The 17,462-nt window shown below is 33.3% G+C and overlaps 4 protein-coding genes, 1 long non-coding RNA gene and 2 pseudogenes across 7 annotated transcripts; 3 read left to right on the forward strand and 4 right to left on the reverse strand.

Annotated features, from left to right (window-relative positions):
• Window positions 1-21: 21 nt before the first annotated feature.
• Window positions 22-1,455, reverse strand: AT3G26775 (annotated as a pseudogene). The gene has a single exon.
• On the forward strand, window positions 1,418-3,333 carry MEF14 (Phosphoglycerate mutase family protein). The gene is made up of 2 exons (NM_113590.4): window positions 1,418-2,076; window positions 2,408-3,333. The coding sequence occupies exons 1-2, from the start codon at window positions 1,537-1,539 to the stop codon at window positions 3,065-3,067; spliced, it is 1,200 nt and encodes a 399-aa protein (NP_189313.2). The 5' UTR covers window positions 1,418-1,536; the 3' UTR covers window positions 3,068-3,333.
• Window positions 3,321-5,654, forward strand: AT3G26782 (Tetratricopeptide repeat (TPR)-like superfamily protein). The gene is made up of 2 exons (NM_001084743.3): window positions 3,321-4,319; window positions 4,429-5,654. Exons 1-2 carry the CDS (start codon window positions 3,384-3,386, stop codon window positions 5,470-5,472), a joined length of 1,980 nt encoding a protein of 659 aa, NP_001078212.1. The 5' UTR covers window positions 3,321-3,383; the 3' UTR covers window positions 5,473-5,654.
• Window positions 5,655-6,617: 963 nt separating this feature from the next.
• On the reverse strand, window positions 6,618-9,002 carry FUS3 (AP2/B3-like transcriptional factor family protein). Its single transcript, NM_113591.4, has 6 exons — window positions 8,296-9,002; window positions 8,015-8,104; window positions 7,832-7,932; window positions 7,462-7,508; window positions 7,283-7,359; window positions 6,618-7,198 (listed from the first exon to the last, which is right to left on the reverse strand). The coding sequence occupies exons 1-6, from the start codon at window positions 8,536-8,538 to the stop codon at window positions 6,815-6,817; spliced, it is 942 nt and encodes a 313-aa protein (NP_566799.1). The 5' UTR covers window positions 8,539-9,002; the 3' UTR covers window positions 6,618-6,814.
• Window positions 9,003-13,454: 4,452 nt separating this feature from the next.
• On the reverse strand, window positions 13,455-13,764 carry AT3G05085. The gene has a single exon (NR_141148.1). It is a non-coding gene; the product is annotated as an other RNA (long non-coding RNA).
• A 1,198-nt stretch (window positions 13,765-14,962) lies between these two features.
• Window positions 14,963-15,568, forward strand: AT3G26800 (uncharacterized protein; the record flags this gene model as incomplete). Its single annotated transcript, NM_113592.4, has 1 exon — window positions 14,963-15,568. One exon carries the CDS (start codon window positions 14,963-14,965, stop codon window positions 15,566-15,568), a length of 606 nt encoding a protein of 201 aa, NP_189315.4.
• A 295-nt stretch (window positions 15,569-15,863) lies between these two features.
• Window positions 15,864-16,690, reverse strand: AT3G26805 (annotated as a pseudogene). The gene has a single exon.
• Window positions 16,691-17,462: the final 772 nt, after the last annotated feature.

Here is a 17,462-nt window from a genome sequence, read left to right on the forward strand (position 1 = left end):
ACTTTGATAACATATGACTTTCATTTGAATACAAGCTGGCATGAACTTGAAGCTTTGATCACAGTTTCCAACTCCTCGACCATCTCAACTCTCTCTTTCGAGGTAAGGCGTTTTGTGAGGAAAGTTGCTTTATCCAAACGACTTGCGTTACTAAGGATATATTTCGTCACCTCTTTTTCATCTTCTCGCCATTCGTAGTCTTCCCATACAAATGTCTCCAGATGGAGTAACATACATTTAGGAATATTCTTTGGCTGAATCCATTTCCACAAGGGTACGCCATCTAAACTTTTCTGCCATGGCTGTGGTTATGAGATCAATGGCGAGTTAACACAAAGTAAATTACATGTATATTAGATCATCAAACCCTAAGTTGAGGTGGAAATTTGCTAAAAGATGAATTTTCAATGCTTACACCGATGAGCTTGAGGACTTGTAAATTAGGAGAATGATCGAGCATGAGCATTAGTAGATTCCAACAATCAGCTCTATATATACACAGCTCCAAATATACCAACTGATAAAATATAGGAAATGGAATCTATACATGAAGGCAATATTATTAGTAGAGTAACAATGCAATAATAAGGAAACTAACTAATTACAAGAAAACCTTACCTTCAAGGCTGATATCTCCAAGGAGAGACGTTTGACTGAAGTCAGTGATCTCAAGATGAAACTTTTATTATTGTTGACAATATTTGCCTCCAACAGCATAGGTGCATTCTCAATAAGACAAGATCCACGACCACCAATCCATATACTTCAAGTATTTTAAAGAAGGAGCATTTATCACAAAGCCCACATGTTCTTTATCATTTCTATTACAAATCGATAGTCTTTGTAAGGAAGGAACTGCAATAGTTAAAGGCTTCACATTGGAGTATAGAGTTCCATGCACATCCAAGTTTTCAAGATTAGGACAACCAGATAAAAGGTTAAGAACTGATGTATTGTTTATGAAGTTCACATAGTGAAGGTGCAGAGTTCTAAGAGATTTCAGACAAACTGAAGAAGGGACAACCATACGAACCAAAAACTTGACTTCCAAGGTATCTAGTGTTTCACAATTGCACAAGCTTTCAGGAAATATGAACCGTCCTCTAGGTGCAATCTGATCCAGTATGAAAATTAATGGAAGATATCTAAAGTTATTTAATCCAAATCTATTTTTCTAAATAATTTTGATAATATATATATATATATATGTATCTATTTTTATTAATAGTTTTTATTTTACAATTTAATTTAATAAGTTTATGCAATTATTTTTGTATTTTTGTTTAGCTACATTGGTGGATATAGCGGCGTTGGTGAATAAAATTCCAGCGTATACAAGGCCAGACGTTTTATCCTATAACGGGCCGGGCCCAATATTTAAACCTTCTAGCTCACACAGAGGTCAAAGTTTTTGCTCTCGTCTCTAGATCTGTAGAAGTAGAATGGTGGAGCCATCGAGCCATGTGATGTGATCGAAACAAAAAGCTCTTTGCTTCTTCTTCGTCCATTTCTCGTAGCACACTTTTCACAAAGAAGATGGGTTCTTCACAATCTACGCAAATGGAAGACGAAGAAGAAGAAGAAGAGGAAACTGACAATGAAGAAGAAGAAGAAGAAGATAATGGCAGATCAAACACAAGACAATTAGACAATCTCCTAGTAAAGAAAGTTCTAGAACAAGAGCCTGAGATGTTACCATGTCACGCTTCAGCTTCACCACTCTCACCACAACTATCATCTCTCGGTACTCCAAGGCTTGGACCATCGATTAAAGTCTGGGATCCTTACAACGTCCTCTCTCCGCCGCCGCAACCGCCGTCTATCTTCTCTCGAATCGTGTCTGGTGATGAAGATCGAGCTGTGACAGAGGTTTATCTGATTAGCCATGGTGAGTCTGATCTTAATCTTAAACCTGATTTGATTGGTGGGAGATGTCATGTAGCTGCTCTTACTGCTAATGGTAAACGTCAAGCTAGGGCTCTTGCTGTTTTCTTCAAATCTCAAGGTGTTCGGTTTAATTCGGTTTATTCGTCACCTCTAGATCGAGCTAGATCCATGGCTGTTTCTGTTTGTCAGGTAAAGTTTCTTCTCTTAGATCTAAGGTTTAACGAAGTGTACAATGTTGCCTAATTTGTGTGAGATTGATCTGTGGTAATATCTTGGGAATGAATTAAGTAAGAGTTGATTGATCTAATGAATCCATTGAAACCACTAAGTACTGTTGTTACTGCTCTTTGTGTGAGCTTATCTTGTTCATGGTTGATTAAGGAGTTTCTTAGTCTTCTATAACTATAGCTTAGGCACAATCTAAAGAGTATATATCTTAGGATCATACATCAATGTATCATTTAGTGAAAGAAATGAGATTGAAAGTGGTTATTGAATTGGACACATTTTGTTTTTAAAGGAAATGAGTTTTCCGGAGGAGCATGTACAATCTTCGGATGCTGTTATTGAGATGAGTTTAGGGGATTGGGAAGGCTGTAATCAAGCAGAGATTTATAGTCCTGAAACTTTGAGTTTGATTGAAAGGTGCCAACCTGATTTCACAGCTCCATCTGGAGAATCACTGAGGCAAGTAGAGTTTCGAATGGTTCAGTTTCTAAACGGGACAGTCTCAGGAGTTGCAGAGAAGCTTAGGTCAGATTATTCTTCCACTACGAATCACAATGAAACTCATGAGCGTGATGGTGGTGTGTCACTTGCTTCGACTAACTGGGACTTACTACACAAGCATCGTCCCAGTCTTACAAGGAAGAAATCTGGTAAAAGCAGGCTTCAAGTGATGACTAATCACGAACCTGACGATGGAAACTCCCCAAGGGAAGAAGTTAATCATAATCACACTGACCTAAGTGATTCGTCTTCCTTAATCTCGAATTGTGTCGGGGTTTTCACGCATTCTTTGCCTATAAAGTGTCTTTTAACCGGAATCCTCGGTTGCAGTCCGGTAATGACTCATAAGATCTGTGTAGAAGACTCTTCAGTGACTGTGTTACAACATTCATGGAGAAACGGGTGGCAGATCAAACGAATGAATGATACTGCTCATCTTAGATTGTTGTAACTTTATTTACCGATAAATTATTTGGAAAAACGAGGATTCATATATGTTTACACCATGAATCTGCAGAAGCTCAAGAACAAAGGTTCTGCAGATAATGAAATGCCACGGCCTCTTTGTAATGTTTTGTTTGTGACATGAGGAAAAAAGATAAACAAAATGGATTCATTGATTTTGATTTGATATTTGTTCTTGTCTGATACTATTTGAGTGTGAAATTAGAGATTTTTTTGTTTGCAAATTTCTTTTCCTATGTTTGATTATAAGTACTTATAATCAAATTAGTCGAAATATTACTTTGAGACAAAAGAATGAATGAATGAAGGTTCGGAGTAAAAAAGCACTGTTTTGTTCCGTCTCTCGTCTTCTCCACACGGAGAGACACACAGAGAGACAAAACCTAACAACGCTGTTCAACAGATATGTCGACAAAACAGATGTTTTCTCATGGAACTCTGTCATCGCCGACCTCGCTCGTAGCGGTGATTCTGCTGAAGCTCTTCTCGCTTTTTCCTCAATGCGGAAGCTTTCTCTATACCCAACTCGCTCTAGCTTTCCTTGCGCCATTAAAGCATGTTCGTCTCTTTTTGATATCTTCTCCGGCAAACAGACCCATCAGCAAGCTTTTGTCTTCGGTTATCAATCCGACATCTTTGTGTCTTCGGCTTTGATCGTTATGTATTCAACTTGTGGGAAACTGGAGGATGCACGGAAAGTGTTCGACGAAATTCCCAAGAGAAATATTGTATCTTGGACTTCGATGATTCGAGGGTATGATCTTAACGGTAATGCCCTTGATGCTGTTTCTCTTTTCAAGGATCTATTGGTCGATGAAAATGATGATGACGATGCAATGTTTCTTGATTCTATGGGTTTGGTTTCGGTAATCTCTGCTTGTTCTCGTGTTCCTGCTAAGGGTTTAACGGAATCTATTCATAGCTTTGTGATTAAGAGAGGTTTTGATAGAGGAGTGAGTGTTGGTAATACTCTTTTGGATGCTTATGCTAAGGGTGGAGAAGGAGGTGTTGCTGTGGCGAGAAAAATCTTTGATCAGATTGTGGATAAGGATCGTGTTTCGTATAATTCGATTATGAGTGTGTATGCTCAGAGTGGGATGTCTAATGAGGCTTTTGAGGTTTTTCGTAGACTTGTTAAGAATAAAGTTGTGACCTTTAACGCCATTACATTGTCTACTGTGTTGTTGGCGGTCTCGCATTCAGGTGCTCTGCGTATTGGAAAGTGTATACATGATCAGGTGAATTTGATTCCTGTTCTGCAACCTTTTCTTGTCATGAGTGACAAGTTTCTTTGATTATATGTATTGATGAATGTGTCTAATTTGCAAAGATAATGTGTCTATGCAGGTAATAAGGATGGGTCTTGAGGATGATGTGATAGTGGGGACGTCGATAATTGATATGTATTGCAAATGCGGAAGAGTTGAGACGGCGAGAAAAGCATTTGATCGAATGAAAAACAAGAATGTTAGGTCGTGGACCGCCATGATTGCTGGATATGGAATGCACGGCCACGCGGCTAAAGCGTTAGAGTTATTCCCTGCTATGATCGATTCAGGGGTTCGACCAAATTACATTACTTTTGTATCAGTGTTAGCTGCTTGCAGTCATGCGGGTCTTCATGTGGAAGGCTGGCGCTGGTTTAACGCAATGAAGGGGAGATTTGGTGTGGAACCAGGGTTAGAACACTACGGTTGTATGGTTGATCTTCTAGGTAGAGCTGGGTTTCTTCAGAAAGCTTATGATTTGATTCAGAGAATGAAGATGAAGCCGGACTCTATCATCTGGAGCTCACTTCTTGCAGCTTGTAGAATTCACAAGAACGTGGAGCTAGCTGAGATATCCGTGGCGCGTTTGTTTGAATTGGACTCTTCGAATTGCGGTTACTACATGCTGCTTTCGCATATCTACGCTGATGCGGGTCGTTGGAAAGATGTTGAGAGGGTGAGAATGATCATGAAGAATCGCGGATTGGTGAAACCGCCAGGTTTTAGTCTACTCGAGTTGAATGGTGAGGTTCATGTGTTCTTGATCGGAGACGAAGAGCATCCTCAGCGTGAGAAGATTTACGAGTTTTTAGCAGAACTGAACAGGAAGCTGTTAGAGGCAGGTTACGTATCGAACACGTCATCTGTATGTCATGATGTTGATGAGGAAGAGAAAGAGATGACACTGAGAGTTCACAGCGAGAAACTAGCGATTGCGTTTGGGATCATGAACACGGTTCCTGGCTCGACGGTTAATGTGGTCAAGAATCTGAGAGTTTGCAGCGATTGTCACAATGTGATCAAGTTGATTTCAAAGATTGTTGATAGAGAGTTTGTGGTTAGAGATGCGAAGAGGTTTCACCATTTCAAAGATGGTGGATGTTCCTGTGGAGATTACTGGTGATTAGATATTAGAATTTCGTTTAGATGAGTAATTCTTCTCGTGTTTAATCAGATTTAGTGTAAGAAAATACAATTACGATTTCACAAATCTATTGGTTTTGTTAACCGTTAAACTTGAAAAATATGGTTCTTGGTTTGAAAAGAATGATATACAATAAAATAGTATAAAAGTGTTACATAACACCAAACTCTTGTAGCTCGTCTGGTCTACGATGGACTTGAGTTTGGCATTGAGAGAGAGATAGAGAGATGAAGAAGATGAAGATGATAAAATTAAAAGCAAATGCTTGATCATATGAGGTATTATTAAATATCTCTTCTTTTTTTTAAACCAGTTACATCCCAGAAAATAATATCTTAATTCCTATGACAAAAACTTAAAAAGTCCTATCGGATCTTATTTCGGAAACACAATCGGCTTTTATCTAAAGAATATTACTTTCATATAATATTCTAATTTCACAAGAGATGTTTCATGGTTTAGGGACGAAATTATATGACGATTAAAACAGACATGAATAAAGTTTATAATCCAATAGAGTGGTCTTTAATTTTATCGAGTATTTACTAAAGAAAATAATTTTTTTGCGGTAACTAGGTCTCCTAGATAAGACGGAGTGTTACTTCAGTTCAGTATAAGGTTTTAATCAATTGACAACCTCGAAGTTTAATAGTCCCCGAAAAGTTTAAAGCATGGTATCCTTTATTACTATACTTAGAAGAAGGAATGAGAAATCTTGGGTACCTTGAGGTACAAGATTATTGCAGTAAGATAGCTTTTATAAGGAGATGGTACTACAACTGTCACATTTTGATCTTTGATTAAATATATAGTAACTAACTACCTACTTATCAATTAGTTGAGGTGTTCTAAATTATGTGCTTTTTTTTATTAGTGATAACTAAATTTTCCTACGCAATGTGTGGGATTATATATATAAGATTGATGTAGCTTAATACAAACTTTACTAGCATAAAATGATTTTATCAACATAAATTGTTTCTAAACTTAACATCAAAAAATTTCAATCCTTAATTCTAGTATATATAATGATTAACGTTTGCAAGACAAACAAATAATCTCCAATAAAAAGAAAACTAGTATCATAAATCTTCTTTAAAGGATTAATAATATATTAACGCCGTAACACTAAATAACATTTATTCATCAAATACAACACACCTTCATGACTCACATCTAGCTATGATTTTCATATAAACTGTAATGTTATATTCAACACTTGATAATATATATGCAAATTGCATTTAATTCTTATATATATTATAAGGATATTAAATAGCTGATCACCATCAAGAATACCATGAGCCCATCGATTGATTATCTAGTAGAAGTCATCGAGAGAGATATTCTCAACGGAGCCCAAACCATCGAATGTTCCGAACTTGGAGTAATAATTATTAGTAGTCGTCGTATGTCCACCCAAAAAATCGAGAGGAGTATCGTTGGAGGTAAGAGCCGTCGTGTCGTAGACAAAAGACTCTGTGTTTGTGGTGACATCATCTATGACTGGATAATAGTAAGAACATTTGTTGCTGTTGCTGTTGCTGTTGTTGTTGTTGTTGTTGTTGTGATGATTAAAATCTTGGAGGAGAAGATCGTTAACCACAGTGTTTTCGATCCTTGTTAAGTTTGTGTAAACGTCGTCTTCTTCAAGATTGATTACGTCTACTTCTTCTTCTTCCGATGCTTTTCTTGCTTGTATAACCTAAAGTAAAAATAAATAAATAAAATTGAGCCTAAACATGTAACACGTTTTGTAGAATTTTCTTTTTAGTAGCGTGTAACGTACGTAATTGTTTGAGTAGAGATCTTGGTAAACCATGATGAAGTCACCTAGCTGCAGACCATGAGCATTCACAAAATCGCCTGGAAATAATACCCAGCTCGATCCAATATTTTTAACAATCATTGATTCGATTTTTTATTATCATAAAAAAAAACAAAAACCGGGATTGTCGGTAACTTTACCTGTGTTTTCTAGCACGTACATTCTGCTATTGTTGTTTGGCCAGTACCTAATGATCACAACATTAGGCCAAGACTCAAACATCTATGGTTTCTTCTAACGATCTCATTTACTTTAGCTTAGTCTTAAATGAAATGATGCTATTTTAAAGGTCTTAAGATCGACATGGATACATGAATACTTTCAAAATGATTGATCTACCAAGAATTATCCATGTAGATCTTAAGATCAGATATAACCTATCCGTTATAGATTCGTACTAGCCAATTTTGAAATTCTTGCTAACCAATTTTGTAACTGAATAGTTTGATTCAACTATATAAGCTATGCTTTGTTACATAACATTGATTAGGAGTAAAATGATAAAAGTACCTATACTTGAAGGTCCAAACGTGAAAACCGTCCAAATCTTCCATTCTTATAGGAATCCCTTCCTTGCATTCAAGTGCCGGCAAGTGAGCCTCCGCGGCTTTCTATATGGATCATCATCATTAGTTATCATATCAACACCAACATCATTAATCATCATCATGATCATATATAATCAAAGATCACCTTCGGGAGTATCATACGTCGGAGAGAGCTGACGTCACTGTTCTTGAGTTCCTTTTGGAAGAGGAATCTTAGCTTTCTTGGGTCAATTTTCTGACATCATCACAATATACATTGAATCTTTTTAATAAAACCAATCCAATAGAAAAATATACAAAACTCTAAATCTATTTTTATTTGGATCCTCACAGATCTTATAAAAATAACAAAAAATAGTTTTGAATTAATAATATTTAGAGAGAGAGAGAGAGAGGGAAAATAGTAAAAAAGAGTGAAGAGCTTACACGTGCGGGGAGAGGAGTTGGCACGTGGGAAATAGGAGGCATAGGAGGAGGGAAAGAGAGAAGGTTAAAGGAAGAAGAAGATCGTCTCTGTCTAGGCATCCTTCTCTTCTTCCAGTTAACACCAAGAAGAGGCACAGACGCCGATAACCCATGATGATCATGACCCGACCCGGATCCAAACCCATGATCAACACTTGCCACTAAAGTAGAGGCCTTGGTTTCCACATTTTCATCAACCATCATTTTTCTCTCTCAATTGGTTAACACTGCCTAGTAAAAAGGAAGTGTGGAAGAAAACAGTTCTCTGTGTGAAGGAAAAAAGAACAAATGGTGGATCTCTTTGGGTTTCAGTGATAGAGATAGAGAGAGAAAGAGAAGATAGATAGAGAGAGAAAGAGAGACTGTGGTTTGTGTTGTGTTGTGTGTATGTGTGTTGTGCAGATCGAAACAGAGGCTTAAAATGGACGCTGGGCAATCAGAGATTTGGGTTTACCATTGGTTTTTAATGATTTTTGTTTTACTATTTATGGTAAGGAAGTGACATTTGTATAACCTACATTCATGAATCTAGGGTTTTGGAAGATTAAGATTTTCTAAATCTTGATAAGATTATTATGATGATAGTAACGCAACAAGATCTAATGCCACTAAACTAACACTCAACCATAGTTTAGAGATTAGGTTAGGTTAAAGTTTAGAACCAAGAGCAAAGGGACGAGTGGATTGTGCATGGTGAACAAGTGTAGCAAAAGTTCTGCTTCTTTCCTTTTTTCCAGAATTCAATGGCGTCTTCTTCTCTCTCTCTACCACATTTAACTCTAGTTTTAAAGTCAATTTAACTCTCATTACTTACTGGTCAACATGTGATTTGTATATACGTAGATTCTACGACTTTTTTTTAGGGATAAAGAACATTTTTGCGACCAAGAATAAAGGCTTTTTGTTTCTACAGACTTAGACGATAACTGATTTGGAAGAGAAGTGAAGGATTCATTGTACCTTTGAGATTACTTGACTTAGGTTGAAATAGCACATTTGTCTCATAGCTTAAAGCTAGAATATCAAACTCCCATACGAAAATCGTTACTTGACTTTCATTTAGTAACGCCCGTATCAGAAAAAATTATGGAAAGATGAATGGAACAATATAGTACTCCATTAATTATATTTCAGAAGAAAAAAAAGCGACAAAAGAAATATGTTTTTTTTGTTAAAGTTAAATTATAGAAAATAAAGAAACATGAATTGAATTTTGTAAATTATGCATCTAGTTAAAACTATGGAAATGTGTAATCATTTCGTTAATCTATCAATATTCGACGAATAACAGACGAAAAATGTGTAATGGTATTTATAATTTGTTAGTATATACAACTTAGATTGACACAAATTTATCTATCATCTATATATATTGTTGTCATTGTTACTAACAAATACCATTTATATGCCATATTCTATAATTCGTCGAATGATTGATTATCGACATGATAACACATTTCCATGGGTTTTAACTAGATGCATACTCTTAGAAAATTGCAATTCATGTTTCGTTATTCTTCTATGATTTAACTTTAACAAAAAAACCATACTGTATATGTTTGGTCGATTAATATTTTTCCTGAATTTAATTAATATTTTGTTCGATTCTACTTTCCATTTTTCTTGATAAGGGCGTTACTAAATGATAATCAAGTAACGATTTTGTCAATTTTAGTAATATACTAAAATAATTTTCGACTCTGCACGAATATATTAGGGGAAAGTATGGGTGAGGAAGAATACGTGACGTTAAAACGTTTTTGATATTTTTTGTTTTCTTTGCATGGACAAGTGGCAACTATTCTCTCCAAATTTAATAAAAGATTCTTTCTCTTTTTTTTCATGACTTTAAAACTCTAATGACTAATGAGTTTTCGAAAACAAAAAGAAGATTAAATAGTTACTCATGTTAGTGTACATATGTATAATGAATTTTAGCTTACAACTATAGTGATAGATTGATAGTTCATGATTTTTGAATGAAAACTAGTCAAGCGATATTTGACAACTAATTACAATTTAAAAGTGCATAAAGAAAGAAAAAGAAAAATTCACTCACTAAATTTGGAGAGAATAGTTGCCACTTATCCATGAAACGTTTTTCATTATATCACAAATGACGTATAATTTAGTAAATCGAAGCTATATTTCATTTGATTACTTACTTGACTTTTGTTTTATTAGAAAACTATCTCAGGCCCTAATATAAACTCAATATAATAGATTGCATATTAAATCGGAACTAATTAAACTTTTTCTGGCCAGCCACATAATATAGTTAGATAATTCTTCGACTCTAAATGGATATGTTTTGGAATGGTGTTGGATGGGGAGGATTTAGAAGTTAAAAATATACTTAATTAATTTCAAAGTGGTTAAGAAAAAAAAAAGAGGATTCTCTCATTCATTTTGGAGGGATTGCATACCACTTGTCCATGTATAAAACTGATTTTATGCATTGAAAGTGGCATGTAATCTCTTCAAACTTATGAGAGTATCTCTTATTTTTTTATTTTTTTTTACTCACTTTGAAATTATAAACAAACGACATCTTAGATATGTGTATATTATATAAAAACCATCAAAAATAAATATTGACAAATAACAAGTAATGGGAAGAATAGATTTAATTCTAATTTCAAAGTGTGTAAAGAAATGCTAGTAGTAATTAATAAGTATATATGTACTATAATAGTTATAAGTATATATATTTCAAAGTGTGTAAAGGAATGCTAGTTAATAAGTATATATATACTATAATAGTTCTTCGCTATACTCTACATGTATGTTTCAGGCCAATATACTTTCAATTAGTTTTTATCCATGAATTATATGACCTACCAAAATATAAACATAACTAAAATAACATTAAAAAATATAGTTAGATAATAGTATATGAAATTGAGATATATATAAATATACTTGACTACTATAATATGCACATGTATTAAAAAGAGACGTATTGTATTGATTTTTGTTTTTTTAAGTATTGTTGATCTATGGAAACAGAAACGTGTATCATGATAAAAGATGAGTAACGTCTATTTAACTTTTTTTTTTTTAAACACTTTTTGGTAAAATATATATATATATAACTATTTAAATAATAATATCAAATTATATGAGAAATGAAAACGAATTTCTAAATATAAGAATTTGTTTAATAAGTTTTCAAAAACAAATAAAAAATCTAAATTTCTTAACACTAAAAAGCTGTAACAGATTTCAACTAAAATTTTCAGATCATAAATAAATAAATAAAAATTTAATATTTACCAATTTGTAAATGAATAGTTTGGAGTAAGGAATGAAATACATCAAACTAAATATTTTGATACTATTTTTTTTTCTATTTTTTAACCTTTCTCTACTATTTTTGATTAAACTATAGCAATAGTATAAACCCGTTTAGAAATATGTGTAGATTTTATGTATTGACTTATAACAATTTTTAAATTAAATTGTAAACTACTTGTGGTTTCATATTTTTTAATCTATTCTCTTATAAATTAATTTGCAGGTCTTTATAAATCTGTCTAAACCTCTTATAAATCAAGTCAATATATATATAATATATATATATATATATATATATTGAATTGAATGTAAAATTGTATTATCAACCAAAAAAGCTTTTACAATAAATGCATCATATTTTAAATTACAAATTGAAAATGACTTAGACTGATAAAATGGTATGACGTAGCTTATGGATGAACTTAATTAAGTCATTAAAAGATAACTCTCTAATTAGTTGTTCTCTTTAAAGGATGAACTTTCTAATGGTTATAAACAACGAAATATTATTAATTCCTTTATAAATTACCTTTAACCTCTTTATTAGAAAATTATATGCGCTGTATATAATATGCATAATACTCATTAACACTCATTAACATAGAAAAAATGTTTATAAAGGTGATTATTAGAATTTTGAAAATTATACATTAAACCATAAAATATAAAAAATTATAAGATAAAAACTCGTCTGCATTCTTATTAAAAATAACGAACACAAGTAATTAAAATAATGTTAAGGAGTTAATATCATAATGGATAATAAATTTTGCTATTTTGAATAATTGTTATTGTTTAGCTTGTAAAATTATATGATTTGTTTTTAATAATGTAATTTTCACTCCATTTTTTTGTCATGCTTTATATATATTGAATTGTTTTTTCTTATATATTTTTTTTGCTTTTTGGTATTCATTTATCTTAATTTTACTGTTATTTATGTATTATTTATAATATTCTTCTAAAAAACAAGTAAAATAATAAATCTTTATCAATAAAAACAAGTAAAATAATAATAATTATGATATTTATTTTAGTTAATATATATTTATATAGTAGAAACATATTGTTTGGAGTATTATTATAATACTATGAATTACATTTATAAGCGTTTCCACCACATACCTAGTTTTCGAAAAAACTGCTTCTGTGATTCCAAATGTTTCACTTTTGTGCACTCACTTCCAATTTCATGCAACCTACAATCATTATCATTTAAGCTTGTAACAAATCCATAAACCATGAGGACTACAAAAGCATGTAAATTTAGTCGTCTATAGACTATATGTTGTCAAAGCATGCAAATAATGTGACATAATGGAATAAAAATGGTAAATCAATTAAAAGAAAAAAAGAAAAGAATGCAGATTGGCTAATTTCGCCAAGTTAAAGGCCTCTTTTTACTGGGTCGATTCATCAATTTTTAAGTCTAATGTTTCCCTTATTAGAAATAAAGAAAGTAAGGATAGAAGAAAATTTTACAATCACATCGAAAATTTCTGATCATGTAAATTTCGATTTTGGAAGCAAAAAAGAAAGTACCTACTAATAAGAACTTAGTACACACAACTTCAGGATCTTATTATTGTAGTAAATCCTTCAATTTATGCTAGGTTATTGACAAAAAAAAAAAAAAAAACTTATCTCTTGAATGTGATTCGTAATATATGATGAAATTTGGATTCCGGTCCACAGAATTTGACGGTATGTTGATCTTGGTCGTATTTTGCAGTGGCTTCCAGGATTCATTATATTTTGTAGGACCGCGAAATCTTGATTTGCTCTAAATCAAAGATCTTTATAAAACGATTAGGAAAGTCGGTTTTCGAAAACGAGTGAAGGCAAGATTTGATCTCTTTCCGTAATCCAAACTAGCTCACGAACATCACCGGAAAAGTCGTCGGAAAATTGGCCGGAGCCACATATGTAAAATTGATTTTTCTAACATATTTGTCGTCGTCGATTTGCTTCATATATCATTCCAAGGAAAGCATTGATGGAAAGATGTTATATCTCCGTTGATTGCATGCCGATCTTCAACCAAAAAAGGCAACAATAGTGTGGTTTTATGTCGGTTTCGCTCTCTTTGAGATAATAATTAACTTTCACACAATCTTTTGTTTTTCTTTTGCGTTATAAGTGTGATTTTTCACACTTCTCACGCACACGATGTCTTTTATTTTCTTAGTACGGTTACTTTTGTTGATGCGTTCTCTCTATATCAAGCCACGCGTACGATTCACGATGACGTCTATTAATAGGATATTTTCGATTAAAGATTTGTCATCTTCATAATAAATATCATATATTGAACGTTTTTTTCTTCGGATTTTTAGAATTTTTTACTTTTATTACCTTTCTAGGTAATACCATGAGAAGCTATCTTTCCCTTCATTTTTTAATATTTCAAATTACAACTCTTTACTCATGGTCACGCCTCGGCAGTTTTAGTATGATACTATTTTGTACATTAGGCTTCTTCATAGACTTTAATGTCATTCCCTATGATCTATATCTCATTGCATCTACGTCCACTTTTCCACATTGTATAACTTATGTTGGTGAGTTTTCTAACCTTTGTTAATGAACAATTCGTTTATTTGTAAAATCTAAATCCTAATAATTTTTATAAATCCAACCCGATATTGAATTTTGTTTAATTATAAAATTTAAACGCATTTATAAATCTAAACTAATATTTAACCTTGTTTAATTATTAAATCTAAACCTTAACCTTCCTAATAAATTTAAACCGCTATATGATTTTATTTTTGGTGGTAGATAAGATTTAATAGTTAAATGAATTCAATTTTGTTTAATTTAACTGACAAATTCTAATTGGATAAAAAAATGGGGTGCATTTTTCCAAAATTATTAGTCACACTGGTAATTATTGACAAATCCGTGTGTTGCCTTTGTGTCCTCCCGTGACACTTCTATCGCCATAGTGCGACCTATTACTGCAGTATGCAGCCTTTTTCCTGAAGCTATTAGGTTTCCCTATGGCTCCTATGCCTCCTTTAGACCAACTCCAACGGGAGTTTCTCATAAAATTTCTCACCAATAAAATAAGAAAAAAAATGTCAAAAGGAGGAAAGAGGTAAGGGAAAGTTTCTCTTTAGAGAAACTCATCGACAACGTTTCTCACAGTTGTCATTCAATCATTGGTTTAATTAAAATACTTTTCAATTAAATATTAATAATATTTATGTTCACACTTATATTTATGTTCACACATATATTGAGAAACGGAAGTTGAGAAATTGCCGTTGCTGATGCTCTTAGTTCCTTCTTTCATGTCTATATGATTTGTAGGTTCTCTAAAGTTGAGATGGGTAAATGTTCAGCTAACCCATGGAGTTGGAATTGTGATTCTCGCTTGTTCACAATTGCTTTTGGTCTTCACAAGGATACTAATTGTATGCTTTGTTTGTGGTTGTGCTTTGTTTGCCATTGTTACTCCTTTATGGAGATCTATGTTCTATCAAATCCCCCTGTTGGTGGAAAATCTTTATTTGCAGGGAATGAGAGCTTCTTTGGTGTTTGTGGACTCGCTGTTACATCTTGTTTGGACATGCTGTCTTCCAAAACTCTTGAAGTTCCCTTGCGAGACATTTCTGTCGCTTATCGTTCTAGCACCTACACGTTGGTAGCAGAAGATATTGTAGCGAAGACTGCCTTATCGTTGAAGAACGCCCTCTTGTTGGTGTGGAATGAAGACTCTTTGGTTTTGCAATTGTTCTTGGATTCCCAGTTCAGTGTAAAATCTTTCAAGTCACTCGAAGTCACCGTTGAGCTAGGGAGATTTCTGCTTGTTTTAAGCTTCCTCCACCTCCGGTTTATCCCCTTGTTTTTTGCATTAATCTCTTGTACTGCGTTTGTATTTGCAGTTCTTTCAGTTCTTAGTGCTGTGTTTTACTCTTGTAATGGAGACTAAATCATTTCTATATCTATGAAATCAGTTTGACCAAAAAAAAAAAAAAGAAGAATGCACCCTAACAAAGGCGGCCTTTGGGCAAAAACTATTTCAAAAAATATGTTTAATTTCTCCAAATTTTTCCTTCTCTTTGTGCTTTAATTGGCCTTTGAATCAATAAGACTCGTTGATTTGTTGTCTCCATCCTTCTCCTCTTCTCGCAGCAAAATTCTTCTTATCATTGTTTTACTTGGACATGCTCCAAAATTATATAAGCTCTGATACCATGTTGGAATATTGATTCTAGTTCTTAAACTCAACATGTACAAAAAGTGTGTCAAATGAAATGTAGGTGTTTTCTCCTCCGACCCAAATGTTGTACATTGCGATGATGTTTTGTGGCCCTTCCACGTCAACGTATGTATGGTCACCGGAGAAATGCGTTGGGATGATTCTTCCAAATACTACCTCCCCACCGTTGAGACCTCCTTCTCCAGAGTTAGAGAACCGTCTAAGCCATATAGAAAACATATTTTTTGCAATCTTGCCTTGGAAAACCATAGAGTGCCAAACAGATGTACCGAAATTTAACGAGTCCGGGAACCTGAGTCCCAATATACCATCAAACGGTACTTTCGTGAAAAAAACTTTTTTCAAGAGTCTCAACGCCCTCTATGAAGGTCTGTGACGTGATGCTAATCCCACCAACCGTAACGGTGTCAACACTTAAGAAACCCGTTCCATACTTGAGCTCTGCCTTTATTCCTATTTTACGCACATACTAGAGAGGTTAACACACTGAACGTATAAATACAGTCTAAACAGATATATAATTCAAATTTTGACACAGAGCAAAATAAATTCACACCAAAATATATTTGTTTCATGACCATACAAATAATCATCATAAACCATGAATAAGGATTAATACTTTTTTGTAAACAGTGAAATTGGATGAAAGATAAAGACAACCATAAAATTTAGAATATATTTGATAAAAAACTATAATAACACAGTCTAAAACTTACCATTTTCTTTAAAGGTTCTTGATGCACTGGATTTGTAACATATGTTCATAGAGAGAGCTGTGTTTCTGTTTCTCTGTTTGTTTGTTGCGTTCTTGCAGAACTTTTAACCCTCTTATGCAATCCAAGCTATGAATATAGTTTTCATATAGTTGTTCTCATATCAACAATTAAGCATTTTGTTATATGAATATTTGATGATCACACCATGATCAGACGCCTTCGGATTCATATAAGGGGTAGGCCTTTGCACCGAACCTAACTTTCCCAATCGGAACATAACAATGTATGGTTTTTTTTTTTCAATTTCTTAATGAAGTTCTATAAGATAATTTTGGTGAATAGTATTAGTATACCCTCCTAAATTCATTGATCACGTGACGTGATATGCTTCATTTTTTTTGTCAACACATGATATGTTGCTTCTATTGGTTAAAGCCTTAAAGGCTAAAAGCTTTTTCTTCTATACCAAATTTCCTTCTCATAACTCATTTTTCTTTTCATTGTATATAAATAACTTGGAGGATTTAAATCCAAATTTTGTAAACCCATCAGAAATTTAAATTAACAATGAATATTCCAACTATATGCTTATGGTTGAATCACTTTTGTCTTTCTTTTTCCTCAAGTCAAAACTAAGTTAAATTAACAATTAGTCAAATACTTATGATAAACCAAAAAAAATGATTACACCATCATGGAAATTTTTTTGCAGCTTCTTCCGCAAGAAAATCAATCAGTAATCAGCAAAATACATCTGGGATGGATGACGTTTCAATAGAAACTTATCTTCTATTCGTCTCAAGAGAACAAAAAAAGTGTCAACAATACGTGATATGATCAATTTATCACATTTAATGAGATCTGGTCAAATCACCAATCCATTTGTG

This window comes from Arabidopsis thaliana, chromosome 3, assembly GCF_000001735.4.
Source record: "Arabidopsis thaliana chromosome 3, partial sequence".
Lineage (NCBI taxonomy): Eukaryota > Viridiplantae > Streptophyta > Magnoliopsida > Brassicales > Brassicaceae > Arabidopsis > Arabidopsis thaliana.